Source organism: Lactuca sativa, chromosome 7 (genome assembly GCF_002870075.4).
Source record: "Lactuca sativa cultivar Salinas chromosome 7, Lsat_Salinas_v11, whole genome shotgun sequence".
NCBI lineage: Eukaryota > Viridiplantae > Streptophyta > Magnoliopsida > Asterales > Asteraceae > Lactuca > Lactuca sativa.
In genome coordinates this window covers 65,673,518-65,698,929 of record NC_056629.2, presented here as the reverse complement: position 1 = coordinate 65,698,929, position 25,412 = coordinate 65,673,518, and the positions used below count along the sequence as shown (strand labels likewise).

Here is a 25,412-nt window from a genome sequence, read left to right as displayed (position 1 = left end):
TTAAGAGAAACGAACACATTATTATTTCAGGAAACAATTTAAAACCAGAAATACATATCCATGAACTCATTCAAGAACGTAGTAAACATGTAAATTGAAGAATTTAACTTACTATGGCAACTTCCCAGATCGAAAAATGGCAAATTTTGAAGCGACTGAATAGGAATAAGAAACCCCATTCTCCTTCAAGAACTCCTCGATCAGTTCTTTAGCTTTCTCAGGCTCAGTGCTCTCACACTCAATCTCATACAGTGTACCAAAATCGAAACTTGTTTCATCCACTTCAATCATCAACCCTTTCCACTCATACACATTTCTTAGATTCTTAAATCCACCCAAACACACAAACCCTAGCCCTTCAACATCGTTGATTTCACCAAAAAATTCATCTTTGACCCTTTTCATGATTCTTGAGGATTCGACCAGAGATCCTAAACGGTTTGGGTCAGTTAAACATTCTTGGCCAATTGTTGGATCGAGTTCTTCTTCGTCTTCTTCGACTCTGCTCACTCCGTTTACTAGTACGGCTTTTGCTTTGAGACAAATGATGCATTTAGTGGTGGGTTGGTCGTTGTAGAAGCGGATGCGGAGGACTGCGCGCTGGGATGAGAGTTGACCGGCGACGCCGTCAAAGAAATTGTTGTGTTGGTTGTGGGTTCTGATGTGGAAAGGGGAGAGGAGAGAAATTAGGGTTTTGTACGTTTCGGAATCGGGTATGCGGAGCTTCACTTCAACTTCCATTCTGGATTAGGGTTTTGGATCGGTAAAGGGATTCACAGAAACTGCAAGAACAAAAATGAAAAAACTATCGACTACGAGTTTAGGGGGTTTGAGTGGATTATTAAGAGGAGAGGCCTATGCGCTGAGATTTGGAAGTGGTGGCCGAGGAGGAGGAGTTGTTGAAGTGGTGGAGGAGAGAGGTAGCGCCGGTGGGATTGAAGGTGGTGGTGGCGGCGGAGGCACGCTTGCGAGATTCTTCGAGTTCTTCTTTGTCTTCGATTTTGACTTCGAGCATACTTGGTTTCCTCCTCAGCATCTTCCGGATTTGCGCGATGGAAATGGTTGCTAACTTGCTATGGTGGTGAAGAAGCACCGTTCATGGGAGTATTGGGTACCCGACCCGACTACCCCAAGTTTAAAGTATTTATACAAAATTACATTTTCGGTCCATATGGTTTAATGGCTTTTCTAAATCAAGTTTCCCTTTTTTAACTTTAACGTTGATAGTCCTTAAGTAATGGTTTTGTCACACATTTGGTCTCTCCGTTAAACTCCCTTAGACCATTTCCAACCCACCTCCATTTTTTCTCCCAAAAAATGGAGTAAAAAACGGGGCAAATAGTGTTTCATCTTCAACTATACTTCATTTTTTACCACATTTTTACTTCCAAAAAGTATATTCTATTATTTCAACTTACATAGATAATTAAACACACCCTTCTACTAATTTAGTTTTAACAAATATATAATTTATATTTCTTTCATTACATTAATATTAAATACAAACGATTATATTTATAATAAACTTATAAATAAATATTATACATACATTTATAAAAATATTAAACATACACGTTTTTAAATAAATAATAAATAAATAAATAATAGTATTGTCACTTGTTGGTTTTTATTAGATTATTATTGTAATATATAGGTTAATGACATGTTTAATAACATATGTTATCGTATTTGTAATGTATATTTTAATTATAAGTTTTTATAAAATACGTTATTGTTTTTTAAAATTTCAATATGTATTAAAATTTTTATATGAATTTGATGAACAAAAAAGTGAAAAACATATTTTATATTTATAATTAATTAATATAATTTAATATATAACAAAATATTATAAGTATTAAATATTACATTTAAATTATAATTAGTAGGTAAAAATGAACTAGAAATGTATAAATATATAATAGAGAGATTAAATCGACAACACAAAGTTCATCCCAATTTTGGGAGAAATAATAGTATAACCCATATTTGGTGTAGTATTATTTATATCTCCAAAAATTGGGGAATAAATGGAGAAGGATTGGAAAAGAATGAGAGAAGAATTAGGAGAAAAAATGGAGAATGAGAGTGGGTTGGAGATGCTTTTAGAAAAAAAAAAAAAAAAAAAAGAGACATATGCTTCCCACACGAGGCACAAATTTCCAATATTATAACGGCTCACGGTCCTTTATATCATTCTACACTCGTTTGTTTTACATTGTGATATACCTCTTAGGATTAGTATTTCATTAATATCAATATAACATTTTCGCCATGAGTTTGCATGTAATCTTTTTGCCAGTTAGATTTGATGTTAGTAACTTTCTTTCCATGTTAGTCTTCTTATTAAAAACCTATTTATACCTGACTGTAGGGGTGAGCGCGGTGTGGTTCGATGCGATTATTAGCTAAAACCTTACCACTAACCGCAAATGCGGTTAATCCATTTTCAAAACCGTTTGGTGCAGTTATTTTTGTGGTGCGATTAGACGGTTATTTTTGCGGTGCGGTTTTGTTTTTTTTATGTTGCGGTTATTAACCACATAGATTTGGTGTGGTAATTTTGTATGGTTTTGAACCACAATTTAGAGCTTAAACGGTTTTAAGAGTTTAAACATATTATTTGTAATAATAAAAAAACCATAAGGTATAAGAAAATAAATTTAAATCTCAAATAACTATTATCTTAAAAATGTCAAATCAATAGTAATTAATAATAAATATCTTAAAAACGTCAAATGAATAATAATTAACAATAAATATCCTAAATTTGTCAACTAATATCTTAAATTTTTCTATCTTTCATCCATGAAACCTATCTTATTTTTAATATTTAATATATTAATAATTAATAAAAAAATGTATAAAATATATGCAGTGCGGTGCGGTTTTTTTGCGGTTTTCGAAAACTAATAACCGCATCGCACCGAAAGTTTGCAGTTTTTGGAAAACAGAAAACATCACCATCGGTTTTTATTGCGGTTACGGTTTATGTGATTTTTACGGTTAATTTTAGTTGCGGTGCGGTTTTTGCTCACCCATACCTGACTGATTTATATTCATATTATTCATCAATCAAGTCCAATAATTGATTATCATACGTATATCATTTTCCACCACCTTTTTCAACCTAGTAGACTATAGATATGACATGGCTTCCTCATAGTTGATATGCTCATCATGACCTACTCAAGACTTATCACTATGAGATATGAGTAAAGTGTATCTTTTTAGTGCATGACATACTATATTATATCTATGAACAAACTATATGACATGTTCCTCAATAACTCTTTGTTGAAGCTCAACATGTTCTATAATCTCTTGTTAGTTATTAGTGTCAAGACGCTCTTTGTTGGTTAATGAATGTAAGCCTTACAACCTCAAACTCTTAAATATGTTAGTGATGGTTTATTACTACCTCTATTTATGTGGATTCTAATTTGATTGACTTTCATGAAGAACGTAAGTCTCACAACCACAAAATCTTAAATATGCTAGTGATTGTTTATTACCACTCCATATTTTACAAGGTGTTTTATAGACCTTCTTTATTAATATAAGGTTTATGACTCTCGTTGTAATTTTTCTAAATCATATTATCAAAAATTGATTGGAAACACAATGCGATTAGGGCTGCAAACGAACCGAGCCGAGCTCGAGCCTGAATAGGCTCGGGCTCGGCTCATTTAACTATTTATAGGCTCGAGCTCGAGCTCGGCTCGTTCGAGCCTTATGGTACAAAGCTCGAGATCGGCTCATTAAGAATTGTATGGACTCGGGCTCGGTTTGGGCTCGGCTCGTATACGATATACTCTAATTTCCTAAAATAGTATTTATTAAATTATTATTTATTTTAATATATAAAAATAAAAATAATTTTTTTATTATATATATGTAGGCTCGTTTAGGCTTGTGAGCCTAATCGAGCCAAGTAACAGAGGCTCGAGCTCAAGCTCGTTTAATAAACAAGCCTAATATTAAGTTCGAGCTCGGCTCAGACTCGTTTAAAATCGATCTCAAGTCGAGCTTTTAACGATTCGATCTCGAGTAGCTCACAAGTAGTTTGGCTCGTTTGCATCCCTAAATGCGATATTATTAACATAACCATATTTAGCAATGTTCAGTTTCTCATCTCGATTACATCGTTGTGTACTGTGGTGACCCAAGTGGAGTTAATTGCAAAAAAAAATCCCACAATTCCTTAGACGATTACTAAAATCCTTACTAAGATACTCACCACCCCTTTGAAAAAGAAACTTAATCTTTTTATCTAGTTGATTTTCTATTTTGTTTTAGAATGTCAAGAATACCTTAAAGGTTTCTATAACACCTTTATCTAGGGGCTAGATTTTTTTAGACTTTTTGGTAAAAATAAAAATTATTGGAAAACTTAAATAAAATAAAATTAATGAAAACAAATCATAATAAATGAAAAAATGATTAAAATTTATACAAAAGTCGTTATGGGAATTTTAGTTATTTTTATCATATAAGATGAGTAATTATGTAATTAGCAAATAGGAAGTTACTATTTGTGGGTTAAATTGTAACATCCTAAATTTAGGACTAGATCATTAAAATAATAAGGTAAATGAGTAAATGATGATTTATATAATTAAATCATTATGGGATAATCATATCATTAGTTGATATGAATTTTAGAAAGTTAGAAGTAAAAAGAATAAAATTTCAAAAGTTAAAGGGCCAAAAGTATAAAGTTTGCAAAGTGAGTTGACCAAAGGGTTAACTGAATTAATGAAATGGACTACCAAAGTTATAAAATGGACGACGAAGGACTTATTATGTCAAAACTTAAATTACAATCCTAAATATTAAGGTTTTGTGGGTTTTAATCAAAAGATGTAAACTACAGGGACCAAATGGTAAATTATTGGGAAATAAGGATGTATCTACTTCCCTCAGGTGGAAAAGAAAGTGAATGAGGCATACCACCTCCTCTATGTTGGTGATTTTAGTGTCACCATGTCATTTTATGTAACTGAAACTAACATTTGAGTTAAGGGGCTTCATAATTTGTACTTTAATATATGTACGGGTTTGTGCGGAGTGCACACATGTATAAGATCAAATTAGAAGCCGGTTCGACGACAAGTCGGGGGTCCGGGGCAGTGCCCCTGGGTCCGGGGTTTCAAAAGGGGCGACACCCCTTTGGCGGGGTCTAGGGGCAACTCCCCTAGCGGGGTCCAAGGGACAGAGCCCCAAAACCTCTCAGAATTTTACATATGGGAACATAATGGGAAATTCAGATTCCTGAGGGTGATTATGGTAAAACTAACGAAACTCGTTAGTTTTGGAAACCCTAAATCCTCATTAAAATCCGGATTACAAACCCTACTTTTTCTTACACTCTAAAACCTCTCCACTACAAACCCTACTTTTTCTTACACTCCAATGGTGATTTTTGTTCTCAAAAGCTTCTAGGGTTTGATTCAAGTGAAGATTTGAACACCCAAGCAAAGAAAGGGTGGAACAAAGGATTACAAGGTATAATTTATTCCCCTCTTAGCCTAGAAATCGATCTCATGATGTGGGGAAAACCCCAATGGCGGTTTTGTTTTGATTCTTTGATTAGGGTTTGGTTTTCTAACCTCCCTTGAGTGGTTTCCATGGTTCTAATCTTAATACAATCATCCCATTGATTGATTTAATGATTTTGGTAAAAATCTCCATGAACCATAGAAAACCCAACTTAGGGATATTGCAATTGATGATTAAATGGGATTGGATTCTATGATCTTGATGATATTTGATAGCATCAAATCCAGTTGTCTTGTTTAAGTTCATCCATAATGGTAGAATCAAGTATAAACTTGGATTTGTATTATTTTGAGGGAAATTGTGATGAAAACAATGGAATCCTTTGTATGTGAGCATTTGACGAGTATATGGTACTCATAAACATGTGTTGATACTAATAATATGATTTGAATGCAAAAACATGAAGACTTGAATGATCTTTTGTTAAATTTATGGAATATTTGGCCATAAGAGCATTTTGGAAAATCTATATACAATTACATGATGATTAACATATTAGAAATGAATTACATTCATGAACATGAATTTACAATCTAGTGATGACATTAGAGCATAAACATGAAGGAATGCTAGTGAAGTTCTAGCTCTAGTGATTTTGAGCCCAAGGGAAATTTATGAATATGAAATTGGGAAAATATGATGACATCAATGGATTTTATGTATTATGGTATATTTGTTGAGCAAATGAACTTCATAGCCATGAATGGATGATATTAGAATGATTTGGATGCAAAATAATAAGTGTTGATTGATTATTAGATGACCCATGGAGTTTGTGCTAATAATGGGAAAATAGGAAAGTTGGAATGGAATTGGACATTCCATAAACCCATTAAGGACTTAACATGATATTTGTGTAATTTTAAACACTTGAGAACATCCAATGATGTTTTGAATGACTTTATAATAAGTCACAATGGTTGGAATGGATGGGTGAGCATCTTACACTTTTAATCTGTCACACCCCTACCCGACCGATGGCGAAAATGTCGGGTGGTGACAGTACATAGATTTCCCAAATTATAGAGCGCAAATCATAACTGCCTATTTAAACGAAAACTAATATGTCTTCGAGCCGATGATCCCTTCTTTTCTTGATCTTTACTCCATCATAGGAACACATGCGATTTTTGAAAACATCAACTTGATGTTGGTGACTCACAAGTTTTGAGGTAAAGGTATAATAAACTCTTTTGAAAACTTTTTTAGAAATTTTATGATTCTTAATTTCCTAGTTTCCTATGTTTTATTCTATCGCCTCTTAACCTATTATCTTTTTAGGACTCTCTGCTAATCGTATCGTATTATCTCTATAGGATCCTTTATTAATCCTAATTTGTTATCTTTGTAGGATATCTAACGATCATATCTTATTATCTTTTAGGATATCTTATTAATCCAAACGTATTTTACTCACCATTCTAAGGCGTCCCTAATGGTAGTTGGATATCTAAGGTGTTTGTAATGTATTACCATGAACCCCCATAATCGACGTTGTTTGACTAATAATTTTCCCGCCATGATGCTTCATTGGACGTCAAATAGTGAATAATAAGAAAGTTATCCTACCCGGATTATAGCTAGCAACCGCAGGTGGGGGTGTCAATCCCCGTATAGGTATATATTTATCTTCCTAGCTCTCGCAAGATTAACGATTATAGGTATTGGGAAATCCAAATCTAATCAAGTCTACTAGATGAATATTAACAACTCACTAACATATTAACCTTAGATATTTATGTAACACCCGATTCCTAGTACGTATTTAAATCCAAGTAATTTCATATTTTGCTCAGGGACTCGGCGAGTTGGAGACCCAACTCGTCGAGTAGACTCGATGTTGACCGGGAGGTTTAGTGACCTACTCGATGAGTCGGGAGACAGACTCGACGAGTAGGAGCTGTCTGGATGAAACCCTAATATTTAGGGTTTGCACCCTATTTGTGTAACGCTCGTGTTTCTGGGCTAGGCATTAATGATGATGTAATAGTCTAGGTTAATCTTTGTAACCCATTTTGAAATAATAAGAATGTATTATTTGAGTATTCTGTGTTTTATGCTTAATTGTATGGCTTAAATGAATTAAGTATAAAAATAAGCGATAAAATAAAATCTTAGATAAGACCTATATCGATACATGAAGACGTAGTGGTCGTTACAAGGATTCCGAATATATAAAGAATGCCGAAATCCAAGTTATAACGAAGAAGTTATGACCTGTCGAAGTTTCGCGACAGAACTGGTACGACACTGCGTGACATAAATAGTGAATTTATGATAGAGCGATATTTAGCCTTAGTGATCTAAACAAAAGTCGTAGAATACATTAAACCAAGAGCGTGCATAAAAAGAACATCTAAATCTTACTTTGTATAAGGTAGTTATGATTTTTCGAGGTTTCGACTTAGCGGTATGCAACCCAAAGTTCGAATATGAGATCGAGTGGTTTCTAGCCGAAACAATCTAAAAAAGAATCGAAGATTTCATCGATAGTAGTCCAACGGTGAAAAGACAGACGAAAATGGATGTCAGATGAAGAAGATATGAATTTCTAACGGAGTTTTCCTGTCCCGGCCTACAAAAAATAATATAATAAAAATAAAGTCAAAATTAGCCGACGGCGTCTAAACAAGAGTTGTGGAGCATAATTTCACCTACGCATGGATATAAAGAACGTCGAAAACGGAGATCGTATGTGAAAGTTATGAATTTCTGAAGTTCGAGGCATGCATCCCAAAGAGGGAACGCCCTACGTTCAATACTTGCCTCTGGAGTGGCCACGTCGATGCTGACTCAGCGGATAAGGGATAGGATCGGAACCCCTCTCCTATACACCGCGTTCGCGGCAGACTTCACCCTATAAATAGATCACAAAGCCAACCGAATTTGGTTGCTCAATCTCTTCTCTCTCACCTGTATTACATCGTTTTACGTGCAAAGTAAACCCCCGAAGCCCTGGTATCATCCCAACACCCGAAGCAAGTCTCAAAGCCCCGAAGATCCCGAGAAACAGAGTTCCTGAGCCGAAACTCTGCCCACGAGAAGCTCGGTTTTTGGAAGACATCCCGGTTTCATCGAAGATTATTATTTTTAGAGTCATAGTGATGTCCAAGCATCATCTTATCAAGTGAGTGTATATTCCTTTTCTTCTAACACATAGATACGAAGTATTCTCTACAAAATACGTGTTATGTGTTTGTATATTGTTTGCTTATTTGAAATAATTGTTGAATGAATGATTTGAACAAGTTTTAAGTTGTATATAAATGTATATATTTTTATCTACTAATATGTTGGGTAGAACATGGGTAGACAGTTGTTGTGTGATGAAATAAAATGATGAGGGGCCTTGATGTTGTTGTTGATCTAGTCATCTAGCAGAGTATGGATGACGACCACGAACTCTTTCTAGACTTTCCAGTGGAACGCTGGTAGGTTCATGACCTGTAGGTGTTGTGAACATTGTGTTCACTGGTGTACTCTATCCCCCTCATGGTTGCCTTTAGGATATCTATTGTTAAGGAAACCCCTCTGCAGTAATGTCCATCCCGATGAAAATCCTTAGACTAGGTCCCTTGTGATAGTTGTTGTTTTAGGGACGTAAAGTGAGGATAATGGGAATGGGTAATCGGGTTCTTGTTGGTTTGTGAAATTAAATATAATTATTTATTGTGGGTTGAAAAACCTATATGCTCACCAGGCTCCCAAGCCCGACCCACTCAGTTTCTTTGTATTACAGGTAGCAGCGCGAGAGCATAAGTTGGAGAACTTGTGAAGATGTTTTTGTTTATAGACCAGTAGTTGTATATGACTGTGTATGGTTTATGTTTTATTGTTTATGCTTTTGTGTCTGTATCGGAACATGACATCCCGAGTTTTGATTATATATGAAAATACATTTCTTGAAGAAAGGCTTTGATAAACCTTATTTTATCATATTGGGTTTTGGGAACAAATTCCGCAACTCTTTTTAATCAAAGAATTACTCTAAAATTATTTTAAAAACATAAATTAAATCGGTCTTTTCTGGCCGTTATTTTGGGGATGTCACAGTTGGTATCAGAGCATTAGTTTAAGCGAACTAGAAATTTGTAGGATCTCTAGACTTAAACTTAGAATGCTAAGTGAAGATTGTGAGACAAGTGTATGTTATATTTAAGACACGAGCACTAGTTTATTTTAGGAAAGTTGCCTAAAATGCTTTTATGTGCTAAGTGTTATATGTTTGCCATCTATGATATTATTTGTTCAGATCTATGGTTTGTTGCCAACCGGATCTGGAAACCTTATGTGTTTAGGATTCTAAGCGTAGGACTACGGTATTAGAACTAGCATGTAAACGTTTCGGAGTGATTTGGATAATTATCTATCGTGAATGAGGATCTAAATTCACCTTATTCGGTGTATTGATTAACAATGGCAAGAACAAGAAGCGGAGTTGGAAACGTGAACGAAAGCAGGAATCATCCACCTGTAATCGAGCAATACCTGTTGTAGCAGCAGCACCTGAGCCAATGACAATGGCTAGTGTACAATTGATGATTCAGACGATGTTGGATCGTCAGATGGAAGAAACTAGACATCTGCTTCAGCAGAATCGTGAAGAACCTTCGATGCCGATTTTACAACACGAATTTAGTGAAGAGCAGTCGGAAGGAGGAAACTTATGTGGGATTATTGGTCAAGCCAACCCACCGTTGGTTAGACGTAAAAATTAGGATGGAAGAAATGATGGACGAGGACGCAAGTATAAAGATTTCATGGAGTCCAAACCACCATGTCTATCCGGAAGCCCGACGCCGGTAGAAGTTATAAACTAGATCTCCGAAATGGAGACAATGTTTGGAAGTTGCGAATGCAGCAACAGACAGAAGATCTCTCTTGCGATCCCTTTGTTAAAATCTGGAGTATTGAGCTGGTGGAAGCTATTAGCCGACTCGATGCCCAAGGGAGAAGCTAGCAAGATATCTTGTGTAACACCCAAAATCAGGAAGGCCAAGAAAGGAAAGAAAACCCTAAGTCAAAGGGTCAACTCGTCGAGTCCAGGGAGGAACTCGACGAGTCGGAGCAGGATCCGGGGGGATCGATTAAGTAACCGACTCAGCGAGTCGGCTAAGGGGACTCGGCGAGTCTGGTCTGAACAAGGAAAACCCTAATCTCGGGAGTTATATCCTATATAAAGGGTGTTATGTCCCTTCCTCAGCCTCCATATCATCCTAGAGAGCCTGTAAACCCTAGATTTCGTGTGAGCTTCCATCATTTGAGAGGAATAGCTTTGGAGGAGGGAACCTTTGAAAGGAACTTGAAGATCAAGAGGTTGCTTCAAAGGAGAGGTGTAGATCCGAGATCTACTTTAGTTTGTGTTCATCTTGGAGGTAATAAGCTGCTATCTTCCCTCCTTTGCATCTAGATCTATTTTTGTTAAGAGATTTGGGGGTTTTATGGTTGTTTGAGACCCAATTCGGGTTTGGGGCTTAGAAATGTGGTTGCCACTTCAGATCTAGTGTTGGGATGGTCCAATATGTCGTAAAGCATCAAATATTGAGTAGTTGGTGAAGCCCTTTTGTCCTAAAACCTAGCCCTAGTGTGTTTTGAGCCTAAATCTCTTTAGTTATACGTAAAGTTTGCAACTTTACATAAGGATTGAGCCTTGGAAGTATGGATCTATGATTTGGAGCCCCTGCATGGCTCGAAAAGCCACTGAATGGATTAGGAACTAGAACGACTCGGTGAGTCACATGGGTGGACTCGGCGAGTTGGGTGAAGTTGGGCAGGAACTCGGCGAGTTGGAAGAACAACTCGGCGAGTCTGTTGAAGATTGCCTTGGACTCGGCGAGTCTGTTCTTGGACTCGGCGAGTCAAGTCGCGAAACCCCAAACCCTTCGAGTTAAGACTCAGATCAGTGAGTTGAGTGGGGACTCAGTGAGTTGGACAGGTCAGGACTCGGAAATCGGTAGACTCGGCGAGTCAGGGGCTGACTCGGTGAGTCGAGTCGTGAATGAAAGGACTCTGAGCGTGTGAAGTCGGCGAGTCAGTAGGCAGACTCGGCGAGTAGGGTTGACCTGGAAGGTTGACCTTGACCAGGACTTTGACTTTGACCTGAGTTGACTTAGTTGACTTTCGGAGGACAGGTAGACTAAGTGTTGCATTGATATTGGTAGCTCGGGGAGCTAGTGGAGCAGGAGTTCAGAGAGTTGCCGGGCAACAGCTAGAGGGGTTATCAGCAAGTTCAACAAGTGCAGGTGAGTTTCCCTTTGTGTGAATGGGTCTAAGGCCACAATACCGGCCCATGTAGTTATTAGTAGAAGACCCGGGGATTATCCCTAGGCACAGTATGCTAGTATGATATTCAGGACGAGGTCCAATGATAGCGGGCGGGTGCCCAAGGAATGGTTTATATGATAGTTATACTTGTCTGTGTGATACATTTATGTGCCTGGTAGGGAGGTGAGAGTGGGCGAGGTCCCTTATCTCACCGATTGCAGAGTGTGGATGGTGTTCCACATCTCATTAGCTGCAGATCAGGGGCGAGGCCCAGGTTAGGGAAAGAGTGAGTGTGGGCTGGGCCCGTATCTCACTATCAGTAGGAGCGTGGACGGGGTTCCATTACTCATCAGTTGTAGGACAAGGGTGATGCCCAAGATAGGCGAGGCCTTAGGGCAGGATCCATTAGTATATGTTTAGCTTATGTGTTGTGATATGTTTATGTGCTATTATATGTTAGCGGGTGAGGCCCAGTGACGGGCAATGCCTAAGTGAAACAGATCTGTATCCGAGTGGGGCTCGAAGCCAGGCGAGGCCTGGAGCGGCGGGGTCGTTGTAGCGGGCGAGGCCCAGAATGGTGGGCGTGGCCCAGTATGTGCAGTATGTGGTTATGCATGGTATGTGGTAGGTTGGGGAACTCACTAAGCTTCGTGCTTACGGTTTTTAGTTTTGGTTTCAGGTACTTCTGGTAGCGGAGGGAAGCTGTGACATCCCCATTTTCACGGTCAGAAAAGACCAATTTTGTTTATGCTTTGTAAAAATCAGAGTACTTCTTTTCATAAAAATGTTGTGGAATTTGTTCCCAGAAAAATACGATAAATACGTTATCAAAACATTTTTAAGAAACATATTTTATTCATTTTAAAACGTTTGGGATGTCATTGTCAATACAAGAACATAAGCATAAACGGAACTTACATTTATTTACACTAGTGATCTACATCTCTTTAATCTCTCAGTGTAATGTGACTTCATAACAACACCTGTGATATAAATAAACTGAGTGGGTCAGGTTGGGAAACCCGGTGAGTACATAGGGTTTTCAACAAACAATAATATAATTATTATGTTCAATCATCAAACAATTAACCCAATTACCCATCCCCATTATCTTCTTTATTCCTAAGTACCCTCCCTAAGGATTTATCCTAAGGGTCGTCTCCTACATCATATTTTACCTCTCATCTCCTTACATCGCATCTCCTTTTATGTTTGTTCCTAAGGACTTTCCCTAAGGATCATCACCTACATCGCCTAGACAGTATTGATTCAAGGATTACTCCCTCAATACGTGCCCACCAAGGGTTAGGGTATCATCGCATGAATACGTAGTTACAACATCGCCTGAACTCGTAATTCATAGTAAGGGGGTTAGAGTATCATCGCATAAATACGTAGTTACAACATCGCCTTAACTCGTAATTCATCACCTACAGGTTATGAGCCTGCTGGTGTTTCCACGGGGTTGTCTATAATAGTCTGTGGTCGCCATCTATACTCTGGTAGATGACTAGATCTCCAAATTGTCGGACAAGGTTGTAGTATACTACATCACTGATTCATCATCACCTATCTATCCTCACCTAATTATCATCACCTATCTCTCATTATTTTATTTCATCACACACCAACTATTTCATCTACCCATGTTTTATCCCAACATATTAGTAGATATAAATATATAATTTAAATCATTTAAAACATGTATAAAATCATTCATCCAGCATAGATAGCAATTATACAGATAATATTCACACATCGCACGTAGTTTATATAAAATACTTCATATATATGTGTAAGATGAAAGGGACTATGCACTCACTTGATAAGGTGGTGAGTCGGCACTCGGACAACACTTCGTTACTCCTAAAACAATTATTCCTTGACGAAACCTAGTATCATTACCACTAGAGTTTAGTCTAACGCTTGACGAGACTAATTTAATAGTATAGCTATTATTACTATTATATAAGCGTTAAATAACGCTCAATATAACTCATAATAATAGCCCAAATACTTATTATAAGGTCCTAATAACATTACTATATTAAAACATAAGCTATACTAAAGATAGGGTAGGCATAACTCACTTACAACGGGTTTTCTCGAAAACCGGGCTTCGCTGGAGTAGCGTTTCCGAGCCGAAAGGCTTTTTTCTCGGGGCTTCGGGAGCCTCGGGGCTTCCTTCGGGTGCTAGGGGGTTTACCTAGGCTTTAGGGGGCTTAAGGTAGGCTAGAGAGAGAGAGTGTAGAGAGAGAAAGAAGTGGGGAAAGGTGTGAGAAATGAGAGAAACCCGACACTTCTATTTATAGGGTGAAATCCTGACAAACTCTCCAAGTAGGAGGACCTACTCGCCGAGTTGGTGCCACGTGTCATCATCAGATGGCTTTCCTTGGAGAGAAAGCAATGGCTGTGATCGCGCCATGTCACCCAATATCGCGTATCAGCCTTCAAACTTAGAAAAATCATAACTCTCGCATACGAGCTCCGTTTTTGACGTTCTTTTTTTCAACGCGTAGGTAAAATCAAGATCTACAACTTTCATTTAGACTTTGTCGGCTAATTCTCAACCAATCTCAAATATAAAAGTAGGAGGCATTTAGACTGTTAAATGACCGCGAAAAATTCGTAACTTCTTCATACGGACTCCGTTTTCGTCTATCTTTTTACCGTTGAGTTCCTATTAATGATATCTTCAACTTTCATTTAGGTCGCGTAATCCAAAACCGCTCGAATTAAAATTCGAGTTTCGGGCCGTGCACTGCTAAGCCGGATCTTAGAAAAATCAGAACTTCCTCATACGAAGTCAGATTTGGGCGTCCTTTAATGGATGTTCTCGGTTTAACGTATACTACAACTTTTTTTTAGATCACTAAGGCTAAAAGTTGGTCCATCGTAAATTCACTATTTACGTCTCCCGGTGTCGTGCTGGTTTTGCCGTAAAACTTCGACGGGCCATAACTTCTTCGTTATAACTCGGATTTCGGCGTTCTTTATATGTACAGAAACCTTGATACATATTCTACAAATTGGTTAAGATTATTTATTATAAATAATCTTTTTCCAAAAAGTCATTTTCGACACTTATTGTCTCTAAATTGACTAGCCCAGATCTACGAGCGTTACAGAAGAGCTCGGGGTGATCGCATGGCACACACCATAGATTAGACAGCCTAGGAATGTTTTACTCTGATAATGAACATATGTATTGGAAGTTAATACTCTGATTATGTCATATATTGATAATTATGTTTTAAGTAATGTTTGATAAAAGAAATTTTTAGTCTTGAATTTTGGGACGTTACATCTTGGGAAGACTTTGTGGAACAACTAAAACTGCAATACTGCTCAGAGCAGGACCTTCTGGAAATTAATAATGAGTTTCAGAAGGGAAAAATGAGTGTTATTGAATACGCTGCAAGTTTCACATAAAAGATGAAGCTTATCCCATACCTAGTTCCAACAGAATCTCAAAGGTCAATAAGTTTGCCCTCGGATTACCAGCGGACTTTGGTCTAATGGTTAAGCAAGCAACCACATTGAAAGCCGCCGTCTAGGCTACTAGAAATGTTGAGACCCAGATCAGGGAGAAGGGTTTGGAGAGGTCAGAGGTTGGTGAGAAGAGGAAGTTCGACGGACCCTCAGGGTCCAGCAAAAAGCATAAATTCTCGAAGTCTAGTTCGAGAGGAGGTGGAGGAGGCGAACCGAAATGGTGCGACAAATGCAAGAAGAAGCATCTTGGGAAATATGGCGGGGAAGCCACATGCTTCAAATGTGGAAAGCCAGGGCACTATGCCAACGAATGCACCGTTACCAAGAAAGTCTGCTATTGGATTGTCTGAAAAAGGAGGCAACAAAGCCCAACATTCCACCAAAGCCGAAGGCGAGAGCCTTTCAGATGACACTGGAAGCTGCTAAAGAAGAAGCTGATGTTGCTTCAGGTACCTTTCTTGTAAACGAATTGCCTGCCTAAATTTTGTTTGACTCAGGAGCCAACTACTCCTTTATTTCGCATGAATTTGGTAGAAAACTAGCTTTGCCTGTCGATAGACTAGATAATGCTTTATTAGTCGAAGTTGCTAGTGGCAAGTTTATACCTGTTAGCCATTGTATGAAAAACATCTTAATTTATTTGAATTAGAATAAGTTCCACGAGGAATTATTGCCTACTGAGTTAAATGGTTTCGACATCGTGCTGGGAATGGATTGGCTTAGCGCCAATGATGCTGAAATACTGTGCAAGAAGAAGATTGTAAAAGTAAACCCGCCAGGGAAAGAGTCATTTATGGTGTATGGGGACAAACACATAGTAAATTCTTGGATTATTTCTCTAATGAAAGCCATAAAGTGTTTGGCCAAAGGATGTACATCGTATTTGGCATTCGTGTTTGATGCAAAGAAGGAGAAAAAGGAGATGCAGAGCATTCTTGTAGTGTGTGAGTATCCGGAAGTATTTCCCGAAGATCTTCCTGGATTACCGCCTGATCGACAAGTAGAATTCCGTATCAACTTGTTTCCAAGAACCACGCCAATAGCAAAAGCACTGTACCGATTAGCACCAACAGAGATGAAGGAGATGATGATGCAACTTCAGGAGTTGTTGGACAAAGGTTTCATTAGACCTATTTCATCACCCTGGGGAGCTCTGATGTTATTAGTAAGGAAAAAGGATGAGAGTATGAGAATGTGCATTGATTACAGAGAGCTGAATAAGGCAACAATAAAGAACAGATATCCATTGCCAATGATTGATGACCTGTTCGATCAGCTGCAAGGCTCAAGTTATTTTTCAAAGATTGATCTAAGGTCAGGATATCATCAGCTGAAGGTGAGAGAGCAAGATATCGAGAAGACTGCATTCAAAACACGATATGGACACTACGAGTTCTTGGTTATGTCGTTTGGACTAACCAATGCTCCCGCAGCATTCATAGATTTAATGAACAGGGTTTGTAATCCGTTCCTTGATAAATCTGTGATAGTATTCATAGATGACATTCTGATTTACTCAAAAATCCAAGAGGAGCATGGCAAACACTTGCGAGAAGTGTTAGAAATCTTGAAGAAGGAGAAGTTGTATGCAAAGTTCTCCAAATGTGATTTTTGGATTCGGGAAGTCCAATTCTTGGGTCACGTGGTCAACCAAGAAGGAATAATGGTTGATCCAGCAAAGATTGAAGCTGTGATGAAGTGGGAACAACCGAAAAGTTCCACGGAGATCCGAAGCTTTTTGGGATTAACTGGATATTACTGAAGGTTTATCCAAGGCTTTTCTTTGATCGCTACTCCATTAATAGCTTTGAATCACAAAGGAGCTACTTATGCTTGGAGTGATAAGCACAAAGAAGCATTCGAGTTGCTAAAGAAGAAGCTATGTGAAACACTGATTCTTTCTCTATTCGATGGAGTTGAAGACTTCGCTGTCTATAGCGATGCGTCTGGTGTTGGATTGGGTTGTGTTTTGACCCAAAGAGAAAAGGTGATAGCATACGCGTCTCGACAGCTGAAAGAGCATGAAAAGAACTACTCCACTCATGATTTGGAGTTGGCAGCGGTAGTTTTTGCTCTAAAAATATGGAGGCATTACCTCTATGGCACGAAGTGCAAACTTTTCACTGATCATAAGAGTCTCCAATATCTCTTTAATAAGAAAGAATTGAATATGAGGCAATGACGCTGGTTAGAGTTACTCAAGGACTACGACTGTGAGATACTTTACCACCCCAGTAAAGCAAATGTTGTCGCTGATGCTCTCAGTCGGAAAGTAAATCTTGAAAGAAAAAGGCCAAGAGCGTTGAGAGTTGTCTCGACCATTGTGGAAAGTATAAAGAAAGCTCAAGAAGAAGCTTCTGAAAAGAATGACTGGAAGGAGGAACGTTTGGGCAAAACGTTGGTGTTTAGTACAAACGGTCATGGACTGAAGGTATTCCAAGATCGTATTTGGGTACCTAAGTCAGGAGGAATAAAATATCTTCTGATGGAAGAAGCTCACAAAACCATGTACTCAATTCATCCTGGCAGCACTAAAATGTACAGGGACCTGAAACCCTATTACTGGTGGCCGACGATGAAGCTTGATATTGTAAAGTACGTGGCGGAGTGTGTGACATGTACGCGGGTCAAGGCACAACATCAGAAACCATACAGGAGTTTAGAAGCTTTACCTGTGCCTATGGGTAAATGGGAAGACATTACTATGAATTTTGTCACTAAACTGCCTAGAACAAAGAGTGGTCACGGCATGATTTGGGTGGTCGTTGATCGCTTCACTAAGAGTGCGCACTTCATAGCAGCCAATGAGAAATGGTCTATGGATAAGCTTGCGAATTCTTATGTGAAGGAAATTGTGAGGCTTCACAGTGTTCCATTAACGATTGTGTCAGATCGTGACAGCCGTTTCACCTCAAGGTTTTTGAGAAGTCTACAAGAGGAATTGGGTAACAAGTTGTGTTTGAGTACAGCTTACCATCCACATACTGATGGTCAGAGCGAACGAATGTTAAAAACTCTTGAAGATATGCTGAGAGCATGTACCCTGGAATTCCAAGGTAACTGGGATGAACGTTTACCTTTGGTAGAATTCTCCTACAATAATAGTTTCCACTCGAGCATAAAGATGACACCTTATCAAGCTTTGTACGGACAGAAGTGTCGTACGCTGTCTTGTTGGCTTGAGGCTGGGCAAAAGCAGTTTATGGGACTGGAGATAGTCCATCAAACTACTAAAAAGTTGAAAATAATTAAGGAGAGAATGTTAGTAGCTCAAGATCGTCAAAAGAGCTATGCTGACAAGAAAAACGACCGATGACTTTTGAAGTTGGAGATTCGGTTTTGCTTAAAGTATCACCGTGGAAGGGACTTATAAGATTTGGTAAAAGGGGAAAGTTAAGTCCAAGGTTTATTGGACCGTTTAAAGTTCTTCAGAGGATTGGAAACCAAGCTTACAAGCTCGAATTACCCGAAGAACTGAATGGAATTCATAACACTTTCCATGTGTGTTATTTGAGGAAGTTCACGAGAGAAGTTCCCAATATAATTCCAATTTCTGAGTTAAGAATTGATGAGAAAAAGGTTAATTGAAGAACCCGAGGCAATCGTTGACCGAAAGACTAAGAAGTTACGACGTAAGATGGTCGAATTATTGCTTGTCCGTTGGAAACATACGAATGGGCCAAATCTCACTTGGGAGACGGAGAGTGACATAATGAGTTGCTATCCGCATTTGTTTGTTGATGTGTGATTCCGAGGACAGAATCATCCTAAGGGAGAGAGAATTGTAACGCCCGTGTTTCTGGGCTAGGCATTAATGATGATGTAATAGTCTAGGTTAACCTTTGTAACCCATTTTGAAATAATAAGAATGTATTATTTGAGTATTATGTGTTTTATGCTTAATTGTATAGCTTAAATGAATTAAGTATAAAAATAAGCGATAAAATAAAATCTTAGATAAGACCTATATCGATACATGAAGACGTAGTGGTCGTTACAAGGATTCCGAATATATAAAGAATGCCGAAATCCAAGTTATAACGAAGAAGTTATGACCTGTCGAAGTTTCGCGACAGAACTAGTACGACACTGCATGACGTAAATAGTGAATTTATGATAGAGCGATATTTAGCCTTAGTGATCTAAACAAAAGTCGTAGAATACATTAAACCAAGAGCGTGCATAAAAAGAACATCTAAATCTTACTTCGTATAAGGTAGTTATGATTTTTCGAGGTTTCGACTTAGCGGTATGCAACCCAAAGTTCGAATATGAGATCGAGTGGTTTCTAGCCGAAACAATCTAAACAAGAATTGAAGATCTCGTCGATAGTAGTCCAACGGTGAAAAGACAGACGAAAATGGATGTCAGATGAAGAAGATATGAATTTCTAACGGAGTTTTCCTGTCCCGGCCTACAAAAAATAATATAATAAAAATAAAGTCAAAATTAGCCGACGGCGTCTAAACAAGAGTTGTGGAGCATAATTTCACCTACGCATGGATATAAAGAACGTCGAAAACGGAGATCGTATGTGAAAGTTATGAATTTCTGAAGTTCGAGGCATGCATCCCAAAGAGGGAACGCCCTACGTTCAATACTTGCCTCTGGAGTGGCCACGTCGATGCTGACTCAGCGGATAAGGGATAGGATCGGAACCCCTCTCCTATACACCGCGTTCGCGGCAGACTTCAGCCCTATAAATAGATCACAAAGCCAGCCGAATTTGGTTGCTCAATCTCTTCTCTCTCACCCGTATTACATCGTTTTATGTGAAAAGTATACCTCAGAAGGCCCGGTATCATCCCGAAACCTGAATCAAGTTTCAAAGCTCCGAAGATCCCGAGAAACAGAGTTCCCAAGCCGAAACTCTGCCCGCGAGAAGCCCGGTTTTTGGAAGATATCCTGGTTTCATTGAAGATTATTATTTTTAGAGTCGTAGTGCTGTCCGAGCATCATCTTATCAAGTGAGTGTATATTCCTTTTCTTCTAACACATAGATACGAAGTATTCTCTACAAAATACGTGTTATGTTCTTGTATATTATTTGCTTATTTGAAATAATTGTTGAATGAAAGATTTGTATAGGTTTTAAGCTGTATATAAATGTATATATTTTTATCTACTAATATGTTGGGTAGAACATGGGTAGACAGTTGTTGTGTGATGAAATAAAATGATGAGGGGCCTCGATATTGTTGTTGATCTTGTTATCTAGCGGAGTATGGATGACGAACACAAACTCTTTCTAGACTGTCCAGTGGAACGCTGGCAGGTTCATAACCTGTAGGTGTTGTGAACGATGTGTTCACCGGTGTACTCTATCCCCCTCATGGTTGCCTTTAGGTCATCTATTGTTGAGGAAAACCCTCTGCAGTAATGTCCATCCCGATGAAAATCCTTAGACTAGGTCCCTTGTGATAGTTGTTGTTTTAGGGACGTAAAGTGAGGATAACGGGAATGGGTAATCGGGTTATTATTGGTTTGTGAAATTAAATATAATTATTTATTGTGGGTTGAAAACCCTATATGCTCACCAGGCTCCCAAGCCCGACCCACTCAGTTTCTTTGTATTACAGGTAGTGGCGCGAGAGCATAAGTTGGAGAACTTGTGAAGATGTTTTTGTTTATAGACCAGTAGTTGTATATGAATGTGTAAGGTCTATGTTTTATTGTTTATGCTTTTGTGTCTGTATCGGAACATGACATCCCGAGTTTTGATTATATTTGAAAATACATTTCTTGAAGAAATGCTTTGATAAACCTTATTTTATCATATTGGGTTTTGGGAACAAATTCCGCAACTCTTTTTAATCAAAGTATTACTCTGAATTATTTTAAAAGCATAAATTAAATCGGTCTTTTCTGGCCGTGATTTTGGGGATGTCACAATTTAAATGACTTATTCTGCCTCAAACCATCCCCCATCGTCCCTCCCAACTCAGAGAAACCCTAAATTGAAACCCTAACGTTGTTGAGTGATTCTTGAGCCATTTTTGGGCATTTTTGGTGGTTGTGAAGCTTGAGAAGGAAGAAGGAGCTTGGGAGTTCAAGTTGAAGCTAGTAGATCCAGAGGTTGTGTTTCATTTCTAGCTCATTTGAGGTAAAAAGCTTCAACTTTGACTTTCCATTTATTAGAGCCTCTGTAGGGATTGAATCTTGTCATTTTTGGGGCATTTCTTAGTTACCTTCGGGTTTGGGTCATTATGTAGAGAAATAAATTCAGATCTGGAACCTAGGAGGGTTCTCTTGGCCTAAAGGTGCCAATTTTACTTCCATGAGTGCCCCATGCATCTTGAAGACTCCATTTTAGGGCCTTTTGAGCTAAATGGCCCATGCGTGAACGTAAAGTTTGTAACTTTACGTATGATATGGACCCTAAGAGGTCAGATCTATGGTTTGGATGCATTAAGACCGATTAAAATCGACTGTATAGTTTAGGACAAAGAGGGACTCGGCGAGTCGTTCATGGGACTCGGCGAGTCGTGTAGTATTTCCCATCAAATCCTTATGTTGAGGGACCAGATGCTAAGATAGAAGAACACTCAGTTTTCTAGGCTCATTAGGGACCTGGAAATCATGGAACTCAGCGAGTGTATGAGCGGACTCGGCGAGTTCAAGGCAATATACCAACCACATGAAGACGGACTCGACGAGTTCACGGGGAAGTCGGCGAGTCATAAACTGAAATCCTTCATATGGATGAAGATGAACTCGATGAGTTCAAGGAGGAACTCGACAAGTCGGCTGAAGAAGGTCCGATGTGTTGTTGAAGGCGAACTCATCAAGCTCTTACTAGACTCGACGAATAGGGACGAGGTTGTAGCTTTTCGTGGATGAGGGGACTCGACGAGTTGGTGAACCAACTCGGTGAGTCTAGTAAACAAAATGTTGACTTTGACCAAGGTTTTGACCTTGACTTTGACTTAGACATGAGTTGACCCTTGTAAGGGTTATGAGTATGAAATGGTAATTTAGAAAGGATGTTGTGTAGGGATTGAGGAGTTGAGAAGAGTTGATTTCCATACTGAGGACAATGCAGGTGCTACACGACATTGAGGTGAGTTACCTTCCAGTAGAAGTGGGTCTAAGGCACCAAGGCCGACCCACTTGTAGTTGATTACAGTTGAGATAATTGTCTTTGTGATAATTGCCTGGTTTGTTATTACCTGATGTGTTCTATGTGCCAATATGATATGTTATATGTGATAATGGTAGTGGGAGGGGAATAGTCCCCCGATTCGGTCGTAAGGACTGAAAGGTAGGTCAGACACCCCAGATATGTCTGACAACATGATTATGATATGTTATTATGTGATAGTTGTAGGGGGTGAAATAGTCCCCGTGATCGGGTGAGATAGACCGGAGGGTAGGCAGGCACCCCAGAATGGCCTGACACGGGTAGGTCAGCACCCCATAATGGCTTGACATGGGTAGGTCAGCACCCCAAAATGGCTTGACATGGGTAGGTCAGGCACCCCAGAATTGCTTAACAGTATGTATGATTGTATGGTATGTGGTATGATGGTGGAACTTACTAATATTTGTGCTTACGATTTTCAGTTTTGGTTTCAGGTACCTCTTCATCTAAGGGGAAGGAGCCGCCAGGGTAGCAACGCATCGCACACACATGATTCCGCATTTGAGAAACCTGGGATTGTACTCTGGCATTATACTATTTAACATTATGGTTTTTGAGACATGTAACTATGGTTTTGTGGTTTGATGTGATATCAATAATGTTTTCCTCAAACAATTTTACAAGTATTATAATTAAAAACAAAAGAATTTGGTCTCGATTTTTGGGATGTTACAGTTTATCTTTTATCTTTTATCCTATATCTTTTATGTTTCTTCGAGATTTCCTATAACTATCACAATATAAATCTTTTACCTTATATTTGATAATTATAACTTTTTGATCTCATAATTATTTTTTGTATATATACGTGTATATATATATATATATATATATATATATATATATATATATATATATACCCTAATTATGGTTATTTGAAAACATGATATTTGGACAGAGTAATTAGGTACAATGGATATCCGTAGATTCGACCATCATAACTTCTAGGTACTATGTTATCATAGGGATTTGGCCATTATAACATCTAGGTATTATCTCTTCCTAGACTATCGGGCACCATAACTCTTAAGTATAATATCATAGCTTACAACTAGACATAGTATCTATAGCTACAATATCCTAAGGTTTTAAGCTTTGTAAAACGATTGATATTTATGGATATAAATATATGACAAAGCAATTTGATAGGAATGTATCCCCCAGATAAAATATTTAAAATAGTGAAATTGGGGTTGTGAACTCACTCTAGTAGCGTATTCCGAAGCATCCGAAGCTTCGCACCATTAAGAGGACTTCCAAAATAGCTTAAGAGCTATAGAGAGAGTGTTTGGTGTAAGAAAATTAGAAAGTGGGCACCTCTATTTATATTGGTTGTTTGCACGGTGCACTTCATGCGCAACATGCACTCGCTTCGTGGCTCCATCCAGAGCTTGCCACGTGTCACACTTTTGATGGTCCACGTCTTCCTAATCTTGATGAATCTGGGTGTCAAACGACGCGATGAGCATGACGCACACTTGGCATGCACCTCTTAGTATTTTATAAAAATTCAAATCTTCCTTATATGAATCTTGATTCTTACCTCTTTATATATTCTACTAGTACTACAACTTTCCTTTAGGTTGCGTTGCCAAATTTTAACTTTTATTTTAACCCGTATTTTATATTTTTCTAAAAATCGGATCTCCTTCATACGAACTCCGTTTTTGACCATTTTCCTTTTGAAGTATTTATCTCTCGGGTGACTATGATTTACCTTTTTGTGTCGTTATCTGAAACTCAACCGATTTCTTTGTGCCATTTTGACATTAATAACGTTATTAACACGATTGTTTTTTTTTTTTTTTTGTTTTTAATCTTTTATAAAGTCTTAACTCCTCTAACCGGATTCATATTTTTACAATGTTTATATCATTGGGTTCACTTTGTTGTGTACTTTCCAAATACACTAACCATCATAAAAAGTGATATAACTTTTTGGTCACTCATTTGTGACCCTTTTATTATTATCTAACTTATCATATTTTTTCTTCAATATGAAAAGTTCTATTATCATCATTGGTTGATGCTAATTTCTAGTGATGATTGGTGACGAGAATTTCCCAATTGTCACATTCTCCTACTGTTTTAGGAATTTTGTCTCGAAATTCGGACCTTATGGTAATCTTATTAGGAGAGACCGGTTTCTTAATTAGAAAATCGATTCCTTTTCCTATTTATTGAGACAACTACTGGAAACCTAAACCTCTTGTTTTATATTGGTGTGGATTCATGGAAGGATTTCTATGTTTATTTGTCTATTACCACATATACTTAAAATAAACCTATATATATATATATATATATATATATATATATATATATATTGATGAATACAATTTTAAGGGTTTCCAATTCCCTTGTTCAAACATTACATAATCATTCCTATAAGACATTTTCCTAAATCTCTTTATTCTAATACCCAATATTTCCTTCTACTGGCCCGGTTAATTCTTGCAGACGTTGGCGATGTGCCCTGGTCTTCCGCAGTTGTTACACCTAAACTTCTCACATTTGCCCAGATGATGAAGTCCACAATTACTACACAAGGGGAGTCTTCCCAAGTATCCCCTTGGTGGAGTGGGCGATCCCTTATGAGGTTTCCTTTCTTCTCTTTCCTTCCACAAGGGTTGACCAGATTTGCTCTGTAACACCGTAAATTTCAAAACAATTTTTCATTTAAAATAATCATTTTATTCTTAGAAACACTTGTTTAAAATCTCAATCATAATCGAATTACAAAACATAACTCCATTTTCACTTGCATAGAAACCAAGATCCTCCAAAACATGACTCTTTCTCTGGTGTGTACAATCAAGCCGGTGCCGTCCCGTGATACTGAAAGAAACCTGAAAAACATCACACAAAACACTGTAAGCACGAAGCTTAGTGAGTTCCCCAAAATACCACACACATAACACATATTAGCCACTCGAGGCTATAACTCTATGGG

At 38.1% G+C, this 25,412-nt stretch overlaps 1 protein-coding gene across 1 annotated transcript; it reads right to left on the bottom strand.

The window, feature by feature from the left end:
- Positions 1–1,096, bottom strand: LOC111882246 (triphosphate tunnel metalloenzyme 3). Its single transcript, XM_023878603.3, has one exon. It carries the CDS (start codon positions 739–741, stop codon positions 112–114), a length of 630 nt encoding a protein of 209 aa, XP_023734371.1. The 5' UTR covers positions 742–1,096; the 3' UTR covers positions 1–111.
- Between the last annotated feature and the right edge of the window lie 24,316 nt (positions 1,097–25,412).

Excerpts from the sequence above, each read along its gene's own strand:
- LOC111882246 (XM_023878603.3), bottom strand. The coding sequence starts at position 741 with ATGGAAGTTGAAGTGAAGCTCCGCATACCCGATTCCGAAACGTACAAA.